Source organism: Plecotus auritus (assembly GCF_963455305.1).
Source record: "Plecotus auritus genome assembly, chromosome: 4".
NCBI lineage: Eukaryota > Metazoa > Chordata > Mammalia > Chiroptera > Vespertilionidae > Plecotus > Plecotus auritus.
In genome coordinates this window covers 5,238,557-5,253,519 of record NC_137775.1, presented here as the reverse complement: position 1 = coordinate 5,253,519, position 14,963 = coordinate 5,238,557, and the positions used below count along the sequence as shown (strand labels likewise).

Below are 14,963 nucleotides of genomic sequence, written 5' to 3'. Positions count from 1 at the left end.
AATCTGTCCACTCAGTGTATAGCTTCCTATATAATAAAAGGCTAATATGCAAATTGTCCCCTCCACCAGGAGTTCAACCAGCAGGCTGGCCGGCCAACTGCCTATGTCCCCTCCCCCTGGCAAGGCTGGCCGGACCCCACCCATGCATAAATTCATGCACCGGGCCTCTAATACACACACACACAGAGTGGCCAGATTATTATGCGTTCAGAGATCATAATAATCTGGCCACTCAGTGTATATGAAGACATACATAACAACTTCATTCATAACTTGGCAGGGGCCAGGGGTGACTACCAGTCATAGGATGGATAAATAAATGGGGGAGTATTCATGTTAGGGAATATTGTATAGCTATAACAACAGTGTGAATGCATCTCTTATACACAGGTTGAGCCAAAGAAGCCAGATACACAAAAAAATGTATTGAGTTCTTTGCTATTTAAACTAGGAAAACTATACTTTAGGGACTCATGCCTAGGTGGTAAAATTCTAAAGAAAAGTGATGAACTGACAACCATGAAGGAGAGAGAGGGTAATGGTTAACTTGTGGGGGAGAGAAGGGTGGTGATTGGGAGGGACATGCGGAGGCTTCTGGAATGCTAGCTCTTCCCCGTTCTTGGTCTTGGTGGTAGTGACGCAGGAATTTACTTTGTGAGAATCCCTTGCATGGGCACTTTTCTGTATGTGTGTGTATGTATGTTATGTATGTCTTGCAATAATATGTTTTTAAACTAGCCCATAGTACTGGTTCCTGTCTTCTATTTTAGAAAAGTGTTAACCCTTTTTAGAACTGAACAGCCTAAAAATTTAAGGCATTTTGTCCGAATTCATAGGTGTGTTTAGATTGGTAGCGGTTGGGAAAGGAACAGTGGCTGAGTCACCTCACTCGGGAAGGGCGTGGGCGCTCAGAGACCATGCTGGGCACGGGCGCTGTTCACATGAGATTACATTTGAGATGTGCAGGACGTGGCCCACGGGGCAGAGGGAGATGTTGGGGAGCTGCTTCCTGAGAATTAGAAAGGTAGAGGTGATCAGTGAGCCGGGGGTTTTGAAAGACCAGTTTAACTCATGGCCCTCCCATTTACAGGAATGGAAAACGGGGAAGAGGAAGGCGGAGAAAGATGAGCTGGTGGGAGTGATGATATTTTCCACCATGGAACCAGAGGCCCCTGACTTGGACCTAATAGAAATGTAAGAGACACTGCCAGATTTGCCTTCTTCTCAACTGTCCACCGCCTTTGCTCACAGGTCTGGCAGGACAGCGCAGGTGGGACTCGGTCAGGCTCGAGTGTAGGAAAGGAGTGGGGCTCGTATCAAGGAAAGCATCTCGGGTCGTGAAAGCACATCTCCCAGCAGAGCACCACATGGCAGTCTGCTTCCTTTTGGCCTGCAGGCAGTGATCTCGGAGCTGACCCAGTGGTTGGTGGGTACTCCTAGTAAAGCATGATGAAGCCGAGTGGCACCGAGCCAGCTCACACCCACGCACAGTCCACAGAGCGGAGTCTCTGAGCATTGCCTCGGAGGAAGTAATCTCTGGCTGCTTTATCTGTGCTTTATCACGTCATCTTTTCTTTAATGTGGGCTTGTGGAGAATTTGCAGTAATTCCTTTTCTATGTAAGGACTAATAAGTCTTGAGGTTTGTTTTTATTTTAAGAAACGTTTTTTTTATAAAATCGTTGCATATGTGTTACCAAAAACATAGACAAGGAAAAAAAAAAAAACACAACACACAATCTTCCAACTACCCAGCGAGAAAGTCAGCGTTAATACGTCGGCCTATATCTATAGTTTCCCAAACCCTCCTTGGTACGTACGTATCTAAAGGAGAAATTGTTTAAACAAAAATGACCTCACAACATGCATTCTCTTTTATCATCTTTTTTAAATTTAAGAGTGTCTTGTGTGCTTGCTTCGGCAACACATACACTAAAATTGGCATGATACAGAGAAGATTAGCATGGCCCCCGTGCAAGGGTGACGTGCAAATTCGTGAAGCGTTCCATAATTAAAAAAGAAAAGTATCTTGTGATGATTTTTTCAGGTTGGTAAATACTTTTTACATCCTTAAAGAATTGATATATTCAGCATCACCTTAGAGCAGTGATTTCCCATCTTTTTCATCTCATGCACATAAACTAATGACTAAAACCTGAGACATACCAAAAATCATGTTGTATTTTTTGCCAAGCTGACAAAAATAAAAAATAGCTGGAATTTTGATTCATTCACACCAAGTGGCTATTGTTGTGTTGGCTGTTGTCAGTTTTTAACTTGGCGATCTAAGGGAAAGAGGTCAGTGCCCTGACTCAGTAGTCCGGTGCCGCATGTTTTAAACATCCTCGAGGCTCAGCGGGGAGATGGGGTGGCCGTCCGTGGGTTGTTTCTGGGACTCACTGTCGGGAGGAGGAACCCCTGCCATTAGCAGCCCTCTGTATCTTACAGGTTCCATGGTACTGCCCACGAGGAATTTTTCTAAGTAAGACAGTCAGGAAATGAGGGTTTTATTCACTTTAGAATAGTTTTACTTGACATTCACAAGGAATTGAGGGGAGAAGGAAGCAGAGTAAAATAGAAATGGCACATTTCTAACTCGTTCTTTAAAAGCCTGAATCACGCCTGTTTGTAAGACTGATTTGCTTACGGGCGGCGGTTCTGACGCAAGGACACAGTGCCTGTGGTTACATTCGGTGTGAGGCTCTCTGACCACCGTGGTGTTTCTCCTCCTGCCCCCGACGCGGGACATTCGGTGGCTGAGCCCAGGAGGCACTTTTTTTCTTGTGTTTTTGCCCCACAGAGAACAGAAGTGCGATGCTGTTGGTAAATTCACCAAGGCCATGGACGACGGCGTGAAGGAGCTGCTGACGGTGGGGCAGGAGCACTGGAAGCGATGCACCGGACGTGAGTGCACCTCCGGCGCCGCCCGGGCTCGCTCTGCGGCCTTTGTCACCCCGGGGGCCACACCCCTTAGGCAGCAGTGCGTTTAGTGACCTGAGCATGCCCTTCCCATAGCTCTGCGGTGAACCTCACTTCTCAACCCAAGTCAACAACAGACCGTCGGCTCTAACAAAGCCAGTTCAAGACCTCTTAAAAAAACACCACATTTGCTTAAATATTTCCAGTTATTTGGGGTTTTTAATCTATGAAAAATGTATCCTTTCTGCGTGTTGAGAGAATAGTTGTAGCTCATTATTATCGTTTTCAGTCTTCCTCCATTGGCAAGGTGTTGATTTGACTAACAACCTAATTTTCAGGAAAAACCAATGTGATTGGTAGAAAACACAAGACAGGTCGGACCAGGAGCACTGCTGAGGGGCCGGTGGCACCGCCGGGTGTGCTTCCTGCCTGCCGTTGCCATGTCCTCCAGGACGTCTTGTCCCCTCACTTCCCTTTGTTTGCAGACTGTCAGCCTGCTGAGCCGCGTTTGCTGCGCTCCCAGAACCATGAGCTCTGGTGTCGGATAGCCCGGCCTAGGCACAGGTGTCCATTGGAGCCTGCCACAGCCTCCGCCCTTCCTCCCTGAGGCTCGGAGGCTCCAGAGGCCGGACCCGCGGCAGGGTAGCGTTCACACAGGTGGTCTGATTGCCCCAGAGGATGAGGCGTCTCCTCCCCTTACATCCATTCTGCCCTTATTGCCAGCACAGCCTTCTGAGCCCCCAGAGAAATCCCGGGTTTCTGAGCTGCAGTTGGTGCTCACCCGTGTTAACTTCGTGAGAACGAGGTCCTGCTAGTCTGTCCCTAAGACCTACAAGAACCCTGCTCATCCCCAGTTATTTATAAAAATAAGAATGGCTTGGCTTTGAAGTCTAAAAAGAATGCATACTCACTTTAACATTATATCAGTACTTCGGTACCAGCATAGGAAGACGGTTAAATTACCTGTTTTTGTAAAGATTTTTTAAAGGTGGAATTTTTCTTCTAAATAATGGAAAAGAATCAATTTGAAGTCCGATAACAGTTTTAATGAACAAGAAACTGAATGTAGAGTGACTTGAGGGTGCAATCCTAATATATATAAAGAGCTAGCTGGCCTCACGACCGAACAGGTGACCGGTCACCATGAAGTGCATGGAGCACCTCTGGGTTCCCCCTCTCCCCCAGCCCCCAAGCCACTCACCATAAGGGGGGGCTGGCGGCAGGGCGGGACTGGGGGCTGTTGAACGGTGATGGCGGCTGCTTCACGGGGTGGCCGTGAGCTTAGCGGAGCAGTGGCAGGGCAGGGGGAGTTTCACGGAGCGTCCAGCAGCGAGCTTCGCAGGTGGGCAGCAAGCTTTGCGGAGCAGTCGAGGGACAGGGGGAGCCTTGCGGAGCAGTCAAGGGGCCGCGAGCATCGCGGAGCTTCCCGGGGCGGGGAGCTTCACGTAGCGTCGCAGGGCAGCAGAGGCCGTGCGATGGAGGCCAGGCTAGGCCTGGGGACCCTATCGGCACGGTTTCGTGCATGCTGAGCCTCTAGTATTAAAATAACAAAGCAAGTGAGTAGCAATTCTGAGGTCTGTGACGCAGACTTGAAAGTGAAGCCTTACATCAGGGATGGGCAAACTCGGACCTGCAGGCCAATGTGGCCGTCCCCCGACTTTTGTAATAAAGTGCTGCAGGAACAAGCCGTCCCCGTTTACTTATGTGTAGTCGTGGCCTCCTGCATGTTACAGTGCACAGGTGAGGAGTCGCAGCGGAGCCTGTGGCCCCACATTGCCTAGAGCAGTGGTCGGCAAACTCATTCGTCAACAGAGCAGCAAACCGCAGCTCCTGAGTGCTCACTGTCCAGCCACCGAGTGGGCCCCTGCCATCACACAGTTTATACCAACGGATGAGAAAACTCAAATCCCTCCTGCCTGGTCCTGGGAGTCCCTCTGCCTTTGTCTCCACACCTCGTTGCTTTGAGTTTTGGTTTGTTTTGCAAATAATTTTTCATACATACATAGCAGAGCGGGGAGAGCCATGTAATGGGAATCAGAAGTGCCACATGCACAGTTTCATTAGCCATGTGACCCTGAGCACGTCACTTTACTGATCTGACCCTCCCCTTCCTCCCCATGAAGTGGAGGGGTGTCTGCAGCGGGTGGAGGGGTCGTTGTGATGGAGCGGGTGGCCTGTGATAGGTAGCACTGTGCACACTAGAATCGTCTTCTAGCAGCTGCCCGTCCACACAGATGTCATTCAGTAAGTGAGGATGGGCAGTGGTGCTGGCTGTTAATAACAGCATGCACCGTTCATTAAACAAGTGATTAATTATAAATTGAAAGAATTTGATTGAAAAAAAAACAATAAATTTAAAAACCCCTATCATTTTGTTATAGCATATAAACTATTTGAATCACTTCAAATTTCTACTATTATAAAAGTAATCACTTTTAGAGAATAGTTGAGTCCCACTTCAGTCTGCGGGGTGGACTAGCTGACGATTTCTTTCTTTTTCTCTTTCAGCCCTCCCCAAGGAATATCAGAAGATAGGGAAGGCCCTGCAGAGCTTGGCAACGGTGTTCAGTTCCAGTGCTTACCAAGGTAGGCTTTACCTACCTATCCAGTGAGCGTCAGTGTGTTACCCAGACTGCCGGCCGCTCCGGCTCCTGCAGACAAGCACCTCGGCGTCGACTCAGATTGGCTGGCTGCTCCGCTCAGGCCTTGTGCAGCCGCACCGTGTGACTGCAGAGGAGAGTGGAGGGTTGTTAAGTGTATTTCCTCGCCAGCTTCTTTGCCAGCAAGCTGCACACTGATAATTCACATCAGGGACAATTGTCTTCACTGTAATACGCTCTGGTCCTTATTTTTTAAAGAGTCCTTATCTTCTAAGTGACATTTATGGATGAAATGTTATGTGGCCAGCGGAAGGGAGGTGGGAGTGGATGGTATAGGTCAGTGGTCGGCAAACTCATTAGTCAACAGAGCCGCAGTTTGCCAACCACTGGTATAGGTGAAAAAATACTGCCCATGAACTGTTCATTGGGAGGCTAGGTGATGGGTACATGTAGGGATTCATTCCAGTTTTAAAATGTCTGAAATTTTCTGTCATAAAATTATTAAATAAAATGAATGAAAAGACATAACTTACAACCTCTGGTAACTGTGATGACTTTCAGGTGAAACAGATCTCAATGATGCAATAACAGAAGCAGGAAAGACTTACGAAGAAATTGCCAGTCTCGTGGCAGAGCAGGTATTGACATAACCACACAATTCCATGTGATATTTTATGCCATCTAATCTACATACTTAATTTAAAATAAGTTTTAAGACAAATGCTCCAGTGGTTATCCTCTACTTTTCTACTCCTATGTATCTTTTTAAATTGTATTTGGCTTCTTAGATTTAGCTAAGGTGGTGGGTAAAGTTGTCATCAAGAAATCTAAAAGAATACCTTCCAGGGTCAAGGGCTTGGATCTGTCGTTAGCCGCCAGGGACCAGTATGTACAGGAAGGAGCACTGCTCAAGTCCCCTTTGGACTCCTACTTGCCTCGGTTTCCCCCTCGGGAAAGTGGTGACGGAGGCGCCAACCTTGGAAGGAGCTCACTTACATGGCGCTCAGGACTCAACAGCTGATAAGGCGAAGGCTCCTGCTCCAGCCCCAGCACGGAGCCCGTCCTCGGTACAGACAGGGTGTGGGCTGGAGTCTAGTCGCCCGTCTCACCTCTCGCAGATACTGAAATAAGTTCCTCCAAGGACATAGTCATCTAAGTTGTTTCAAATCCCTGAATTAAAAAATTTTTTTTCAGATAACTTTTTAAAATGTGTTTTACACATGTGCCTGTGGACACACACTCATGTCATTAATTACTCTCTGCTACTTGGAAAAAAGATTCTTTTTTAGAACTGTGCATGACATAGCTATTAAAATTTGTAATTCAGGAAAATAGAAAATGTTAACGTTGCCACTTTCTAATAATACTTTTACATTTTCTGCTAAAATTTAGACATTAAACTATAACATCTTATTTCCTTGTATGTAAACATATAGTCCTAACATTCTTTTCCTCGTGGTGTTGTATTTTGGGCCACCTCAAGCCAACCAAAATATTACCTGATGTGTTATAATTTTCTTTACAACCTGTGGTGGAGGGTACAGACTCTGGGATTATTTCCTTGTAGGAAAATAAGCTGAATGCTTAACACTCAGTCACTTGATGAGTGCCGGCGGGTTTGGCTGATACAGTCCTCAGCTGGGGGTTTTCTTTCCCGTGATGGTCTGCATTCCGCTGCCAGTAACAACCGACTTGTGTCTTGTTACAGCCAAGGAAAGACCTCCATTTCCTGATGGAATGTAATCATGAATATAAAGGGTTCCTCGGCTGCTTCCCTGACATTATCGGCGCTCACAAGGTAACTTGATTGTGGAAGTTTACAGCAGAGAGTGGGGGTGCATCGGGAGCTGCAGGCACAGGCCCCACCTCTCACTCCTGAGGCGGGAAGCTTTCTGGGACCCCTGGAAGTCCTTGGTGTGTTTAACTAGCAAGGTTCCATCACATGTTTGGATATAAGAGTAGTTTTTGTTTCTTTTGTTACTAAAAAGCAACATTATTTTGAAGGAACTAAACATATGAAAAGTATATCTTCATGCATGTAGTTAGGTATCATGATGTTTGAAATCCAAGACAGTAATAGGAATGATCCTCTCTTACCAGTGAGACTTGTCAGCTGCTTGGGCAAGTCCTCAAAGACCCTGCCCTGGCGCATGAAATGACCACGAGTGTTCTAGTTAAAATCCACATGGTCAGTGTTGGCATTATATGTTTATACATAGTATAAAAAGGAAACTACATAATTCCCGTCTAAAAGGTATTTTTAAACTAAATTTAAAAATGGACTTAGGGTATACTCAAATTTTGTTTCTGGTTAATTTTTGTCTCTGTTTCAAAATCTGTATTACCTCAGACTTTGGGATCTTACAGCTGTGGGCCTCCAGGACACAGTGCTGTGCTGGGATTTGTTAGGAAACTCTACGAAGGCCTGGTCAGAGCCCATTTTAGCATTTGGCTTTACTAGTATAATTAAAGTATGAAGAGATAGATCGCATACGTAAATAAGAAGTTTTGTGCAACTTAGACAACTTAATATAAATCTCAGAACATTTTCTTGATCCATTCATTCGTTGATGGACACTTAGGTTGTTTCTGTCTCTTGGCTATTTTAAGTCGTGCCGCAGCGACCTGCGAGTGTTCTGTCTCTTTGAGATAGTGATTTTCTTTCCTTCAAATATGTAACAGAAGCAGAATTGCTGCGAGAGTAGATCTTAAATATTCTCATCATAAGGAAAAATATTTGTAATTCTGTGAGGGAGATGGATGTTGACTAGACTTACTGTGGTGATCACTTCACAGTAGACACATGTAACAGGTCATTATGTTGCACACCTTAAGTTAATGCAATGCTACATGTCATTACATTCCAATAAAACTGAAGAAAAGTAAAATTAAAATCTCAGTTAAATAACTCAGATCAGTTAACTTGTTTGAGGAATGTATCCCACCAAGTGAGTTCTAGGTGCGGAGCCGAATTTATCCGCGAGCTTGGAGGTTTTCTTTCCAGGCGGCTCTAAGTAATGAGCGCTGAGAGGTATTCAGCAGCTTCTACAGCTACTTCCATCTAAATATTAATTTAAAATGGACTCAGTGCGTCTTTCGGAAATCGCAGCAAAGCTCGAGCCTCCAGCCTGCTCGCTTAAGCACCCCCCTGTCAGTCCTCCCCCTGAGCGCAGGGAGCGCTGTGCGTGCACACTGAGCCCGTCCTCCCCGAGCGCCTGCGAGGACGCTGCGTCCTGCTTGGAACTGCGCTGACCCTGGCGGTGGCCCACCGATACTCCAGAAATGGAGCGCTGTCGGGCCTCCTGCTTGCTCACAGCATAAAACTAAATCCTAGCTCAGTGACACTTCCAAGAGCAGTTACCTTTTGCTTGCAGGTGACTTAAAGGAGTCGTGTGTGGGTGCTTTCCTATGTTACCTTGTAGGGACCTTGTCCAGTTCAACAGCAAGTCATTATAAAAGAGGTGGTTGCTTGGTTATATTTTAAACTGAGGAATGATCCTTTCAGCCTTGTTTTATTGATGCCATTTCACTTCTATGTTTCACAGGCAGCAATAGAAAAAGTGAAAGAAAGTGATAAACTGGTTGCTACTAGCAAAATCACCCCACAGGACAAACAGAACATGGTGAAGCGCGTCGGCACCATGTCTTACGCGTTACAAGGTGAGGAGTCTGTGTAGCAGGTGGGCCTGTTTTCCCAGCAGAGTTGCTGTCTTCCTTGCTGGAGAGAAACCCAGATGTGAACCTCAGTTACGTAAGAGCTGATTTGGGACATCCTCATAAGCCACTTGTTCGCAGGGCCCCCGTGTTGATGAAAACTGACATTGACCCGACATGGCTATGAGTGACAGTTTGATTAAACTTGCACATTTTTATTATTTCTTAGGGACATTGAAGGTACCTTTTTCAGCCTTAATATCAGCACCTTCCTAATGCTCTGTCCAGTTCCCAAGTTCAGCTATTAGCAGCCTGTAGCCTCCATGGCTGAGGACCGTGGTGTGTAAAGGCATTTGGAGGTAGCAGCTAGGCACAGTGTGACTCCTAGTAAAAGGAAGAGTTCATTGATTTTTACGTAGTTGAGTGTTCTCCGAGGAGCAGGGAACGGGTTTGTCCTGTTTTGGTGGACAGATAGAATATTCATGGGAAAGGAGAAGAGACGGATGCTCTAGCACGAACCGAAGCGTACAAAATAGTGCAGAAGGATGCCAGTGGCCTTTGGGAATAAAACATATTTGTAGGTTATTGGGGAATAAGCGTTGGTGATTGTGGAGGGCCTTGAAAGCCAGGCAGAGTCTAGTCTTGATGTGGGCATTAAGAAGCCATTAAAAGGTTTTGAGAGAAGAAATGCTCGAGGGAGAAGGGTTTGCTGGTTACGTGGGATACACTGGAGGGGCAGCGTTGGCTCGACAGCCCAGCCCGAAGCCACTGCTTGTGCGGTGAGGTTTGGAGCACCGAGGAAGATGTGCTGGGGCGGAGAACTCAGCACTGCCGGCCCTCCAAGGAGCACTCGGGGCGAGGGGGTTCGTGGGAGAGGAGGCGTAGGAGAGATTTCCAGCACTTCAGCTAGAGCAGAGATGGGAAACCGGATTGCAGATTTGGGTGCTGAAGGGTTTGAAATAGGGAATTTGGTATTGAACTTGTCTTTGAGCTTATCCAGATAGATAAATGAAGAGCTTCAGATACTATAGAACTCAGAACAGTTAGCTTTTTGTAGGCGTTGATGCCAGCAGTTGGCTTTCTGGGCCGGGAGTGGAAGGGAAAAGGCACGCAGCAGCTGTGGTGAGGAAGGCCTCGGCGGCTGTGGTGGGAGGGGTGGAGCCGAGAGACACACTGTGATGAGGGATTCCTTTGTGAGTGGGGACATCAGCAAAGATGAAGAGTAGGGCGCAGAGCCTCTCGCTAATGAGAGGTGGCTTTCTGACAGCCCAGTGCTCGGGCAGTGACGCCCCATTAAGGATCAGGTGCAAAGGGCCCACCAGGTGCCTGGCTAGGTCCCCCGTAAACACACCTGAACTTCGGAACTGCAGTCATCTGCAGAGAATATACAAATCAACAAAAGTCCTCCGTCTACTCGAAAGTGTTATTTGCCATTCACTGTTCAGTGGTTTTTCTAGTCTCTCTATTAAGTGAGTTGTAAAGAGCTGGCACTGTTGCCGAAACCGGTTTGGCTCAGTGGATAGAGCATCGGCCTGCGGACTGAAGGGTCCCGGGTTCGATTCCGGTCAGGGGCATGTACCTTGGTTGCGGGCACATCCCCAGTGGGAGGTGTGCAGGAGGCAGCTGATCGATGTTTCTCTCTCATCGATGTTTCTAACTCTCTATCCCTCTCCCTTCCTCTCTGTAAAATATCAATAAAATATATTTAAAAAAAAAAAAAAAAAAGAGCTGGCGCTGTGCTGAGGCCACCCAGGGTGAACCTGGCTGGTGAGGAGCCGCAGCGGAGCAGAGAAGCCAGGGTCGTTGTGGAGTCGGGGAACTGACTGATGTGCTGGTTTTGGTTGTAGCGGAGATGAATCACTTCCATAGTAACCGGATCTATGACTACAACAGCGTCATCCGCCTGTACCTGGAGCAGCAGGTACAGTTCTATGAAACGGTGAGTCACCCGCCCGCCCCACCGTCTGTTCAGAGGGGAGGGTTCCTGGTCACTCACTCCGACCACATCAAGTTAATCTGCTTGAATTTTCTAATCCTAAGTAGTAAACCCAAAGAGGCTAAATGTTTCCTAGGGTTTATCTTAATCTTTTAATTACCTCTGCCCTTCCGTTTTTAATAACCCTGGGTTAATATAAGGTTTCCTTTTGAAGAAGGGGGATCGGGTGCCAGTGGTGAGGCCCCGAGAAGACCCTATTGTGTGGCTCCCTCCATCCCTCCCTGCCTCTCTGTGCAGGGAACACTGCTGAATGGATGAGGTCACCCAGCCGCCCAGTGGGCTCAGCCGGGGAAGGAGCCTGGCACCGCTCGGGCCACCACAGGCGGGGCCTCTGTTGGTGACAGGGGTCACAGTGCACCAAGGGACTGCAGAGAGGGAATTAGAGAGAGAGAGCGAGGCCTTAACTACTTCCTTCAGAAATCAATGAGAACGTAAAGTGTTGTCTCTGTGCGTAACTCAGTGTTTGCAGCGAGCCCGGGAAGCCAGGCGCCAGCATGGAGATGAGAAGTGAGCCATCTGAAGACACGCCTGTCCCTTTATAACTGTCCGTGTGCTGGCGCCATGTTCTGACTAGGTCCTCCACCCTTCCGTGGGATCGCCCCGTGGTGGTCCAGGGCCTTAGTAGGCAGGCCCCAAACCCAGTCCGTGCGTGTCGTCTTTGGACTGGACCCCGCCGAGCCGTCTGTCCCCGCCACGGTTCTGGGAAGGAGCTGGGCTGATGTGCCTGATGCGTGCCGTGCCTGTGCGTTGGAGCAGCTGGTGTTGGAGACAAGCGCGCAGAGAGGATCCCGAAGCACTGCTCTCCCCCAGCGCGCTCCTGTGCTTGTGCTGTGCACTCGATCACCGGTGCCGCTGTGGTGGCCTTGCACCCTGTGTTAGAAGAGCAGGCACTGTGTTCTGTGTGAGAGAGTGATTGAAGGGCAAATCTTGAAATTCTGATGTTAATTTGCTAAATAATTCTCAAGCCCGAGTGAGATTTAACTGTTAATGCCATTGTAATTCAGAATAGGAAACTAAGTGTTGCCCTAGCCAGTGGTCGGCAAACTCATTAGTCAACAGAGCCAAATACCAACAGGACAACGATTGGAATTTCTTTTGAGAGCCAAATTTTTTAAATGTAAACTTCTTCAAAATAGACTCGCCCAGGCCCTGGTATTTTGTGGAAGAGCCACACTCAAGGGGCCAAAGAGCCGCATGTGGCTCGTGAGCCGCAGTTTGCCGACCACTGCCCTAGCCAGTTTTGCTCAGTAGATAGAGCGTCGGCCTGCGGACTGAAGGGTCCCCGGTTCGATTCCTGGTCAGGGCACCTGCCCAGGTTGCGGGCTTGATCCCCAGTGGGGAGTATGCAGGAGGAAGCCAATCAATGATTCTCATCATTGATGTCTCTCTCTCTCCCCCTTCCTCTCTGAAATCAGTAACACACACACACACACACACACACACACACATACACATGTATATATATACATGTATATATATAAAAGGGTTTATTTTTAAGGGTTTATAATATATAGGTCTAACATAGTTATTAAAATGTGCATATTCACGAAGCAAACATTTCTTCAGTGTTAACACACTAAGCACTTACTGCAAACGCTCAGGATCCAAGGATGACTGAGACCTCTGTCTTCAGGAGCGTGTGTCCTTGGGGGAGACATAGGTACGCCATCCCTGCAGGACAACAGTGGCTTTATGTCGAAGGTGACACTGTCTACCCTGTGGTAGCAGAGGGTGCGAGCATGGGGCGAGCCCCTCGGCTGGGTCCTAGGAGCTCATGGTGGAGGGATCCTCGTGCCTCGCTGGAGGGAAAGGGGATGGTCTTGAAATGCTGCTGCGCACTGAGGCAGGGGGCCCTCAGCGGAGGAGCAGCACTTGCCCGGGAGCATCTGGTCCCGGGTCTGAGCAGGTCTCTCCCACAGCAGCGTGGGAGAGCCTAGATGTATAGACCCAAGAGTTTGACATTGTTACAGTGTTTAACTCACAAGAGCTGGAAACAACAGATCACTGAGAAGTTGTGTGGAGGTGATATCTCAGATCTTCTCTTTCCCACCAGATTGCAGAAAAGCTGAGGCAGGCCCTCGGCCGCTTCCCAGTGATGTAGACGGAGCGGAGCACGAAGAAACTCCCAGGAGCTTCTCTGACCTGGGGCAATGCAGTCTAATCCCCCCCATCCAAAATCAACACCGAAAGAAATAGAGCTGCAAAAACTACACTTACTTTCTTACCTAAGGCATCCGTTATATGTCTTCTTTTCTTCATTTCTACAGCCATTATTTAAACCGGTGGAAATTGTCTCTATTTTTGGAAAGTATTTAAAATTACCAGAACTTTGAATGGAAAATTAGAGGTTTCCCCACTTATATTTTACATAAATTTGTAATTTTTAAGCCCACAATCGTCCAGTTCTTACCCAAGGCCAGATGGTTACTAATTGCTTTCTTAAAAATATGGAATATGCCAGAATAAAAAAATATGTTTGTATATATTTTTATAATTCTTTTCAATGCCTTGGAATTCCTGTCTGTTTAGGAAGCTCCACATGCCTTTCACTGACACATTTCTGTCTCAAGTGCTTGCGTTTTCAGGAAAGGAGGCAGAGGGGTCGCGGGGCTGCGACAGGCTGTCCCTGCAGCGATGCCGCCCCACCATCAGGAGGTTTTGGAGGGCGTCGTCATGAGGAGGGCATTCTCTCCTGCACGTCCTTCCTCAGCAGGGCCAGCTCTCCGCGGGAAAGAACACGTGGGGCCCGTTGGGAACATTCCCCAGTGCTCTGACTGCTGACCCCTGCGCTGACCCTGTGCTCAGGAAGGAGTGAGCGTTCCTCCTGGTCGGGGGCGAGACAGACGCCATCCACAGGCTTGCCTGTGCTTAGTCTTCAGCCGCCCCGTCAGACATAAGGAGAAGTGAGAGCAGGACTGGCCCCTTGATTTGGGTGCAGACGGTGGGCCAGTTGGTATTACCGGACAGATGAAAACAGTTACCTGGCCGCCCCCTCCCCCCAAACGGAAAAGCTTAGTGGCTGCGAAGGGTGGCAGCCGGAACAATGTGCGCTAATCCCCGGAGTTTTCCTGGTCGCTGGTACTTCAGGGCCCGGCACACGCCAAGCAGAGCCTGCAGACCATCCCTGGGGTCTGAGCGCGCAGCACACTGTCTTCCTGCGGACGCGTCCCCGTCCGCACTCTTGCCTTACTTACTCCGTGATCTCCACGGCTTTCGCTCTGCCCTGATCGCGCTGTTACAGAAAATGGAACGTAGGGCCGCATGAATGAAGTGAAACCAAAAAATAAGTAGAAGAGGAAATCAGATGGACATGAATGAGAACTTCTTGTTCTTTAGTGTCACGGGTTTTTGTTAATGTTTTATAAGTAATTTCCCTTGATTTTTCTTTTATAAAATCTCATAGGACAGTGTTTATGATATAGCCATTTAATATATGTACAAATTGTAAAGAATATGTATAAATGTTTTACACAAATGTAAGCATGTAGAAGCGAACATATAAATAAATTGTTTAAAAAACCTGTACAGTAAATTCTCAAACCATTTTTCAAAACACTTTGTGGTGTTAGTGTGTGATTTTTTAAAATCATTGCTTCTTGTGGCCATCTGCTGAGAACAGCGCCACGGTGCCACCGGGGCAGGCGGGGGAGGAAGGAGTGGTGGCCAGGGGCATTTGGGCCGCTTCTTCATGGAACCTCGGGGAGCCCTCAGGGCCCACTCGGCAATCACAGATACCCCACTTGCATCCCGTCAACCCCGCCACTGCCCCAGGCACCTCTCTCCTGGCAGGCGATAA

The 14,963-nt window shown here is 48.0% G+C and overlaps 1 protein-coding gene across 1 annotated transcript in view; it reads left to right on the top strand.

The window, feature by feature from the left end:
• Positions 1-14,716, top strand: part of SNX9 (sorting nexin 9) — a 70,279-nt gene extending 55,563 nt beyond the window's left edge. The window contains 8 exon segments of the mRNA XM_080663533.1: positions 1,091-1,194; positions 2,799-2,902; positions 5,426-5,503; positions 6,079-6,155; positions 7,226-7,315; positions 9,063-9,177; positions 11,019-11,110; positions 13,221-14,716. Of these exon segments, the coding sequence (XP_080519659.1) occupies positions 1,091-1,194; positions 2,799-2,902; positions 5,426-5,503; positions 6,079-6,155; positions 7,226-7,315; positions 9,063-9,177; positions 11,019-11,110; positions 13,221-13,268 (708 nt within the window). The 3' untranslated portion in view covers positions 13,269-14,716.
• Positions 14,717-14,963: the final 247 nt, after the last annotated feature.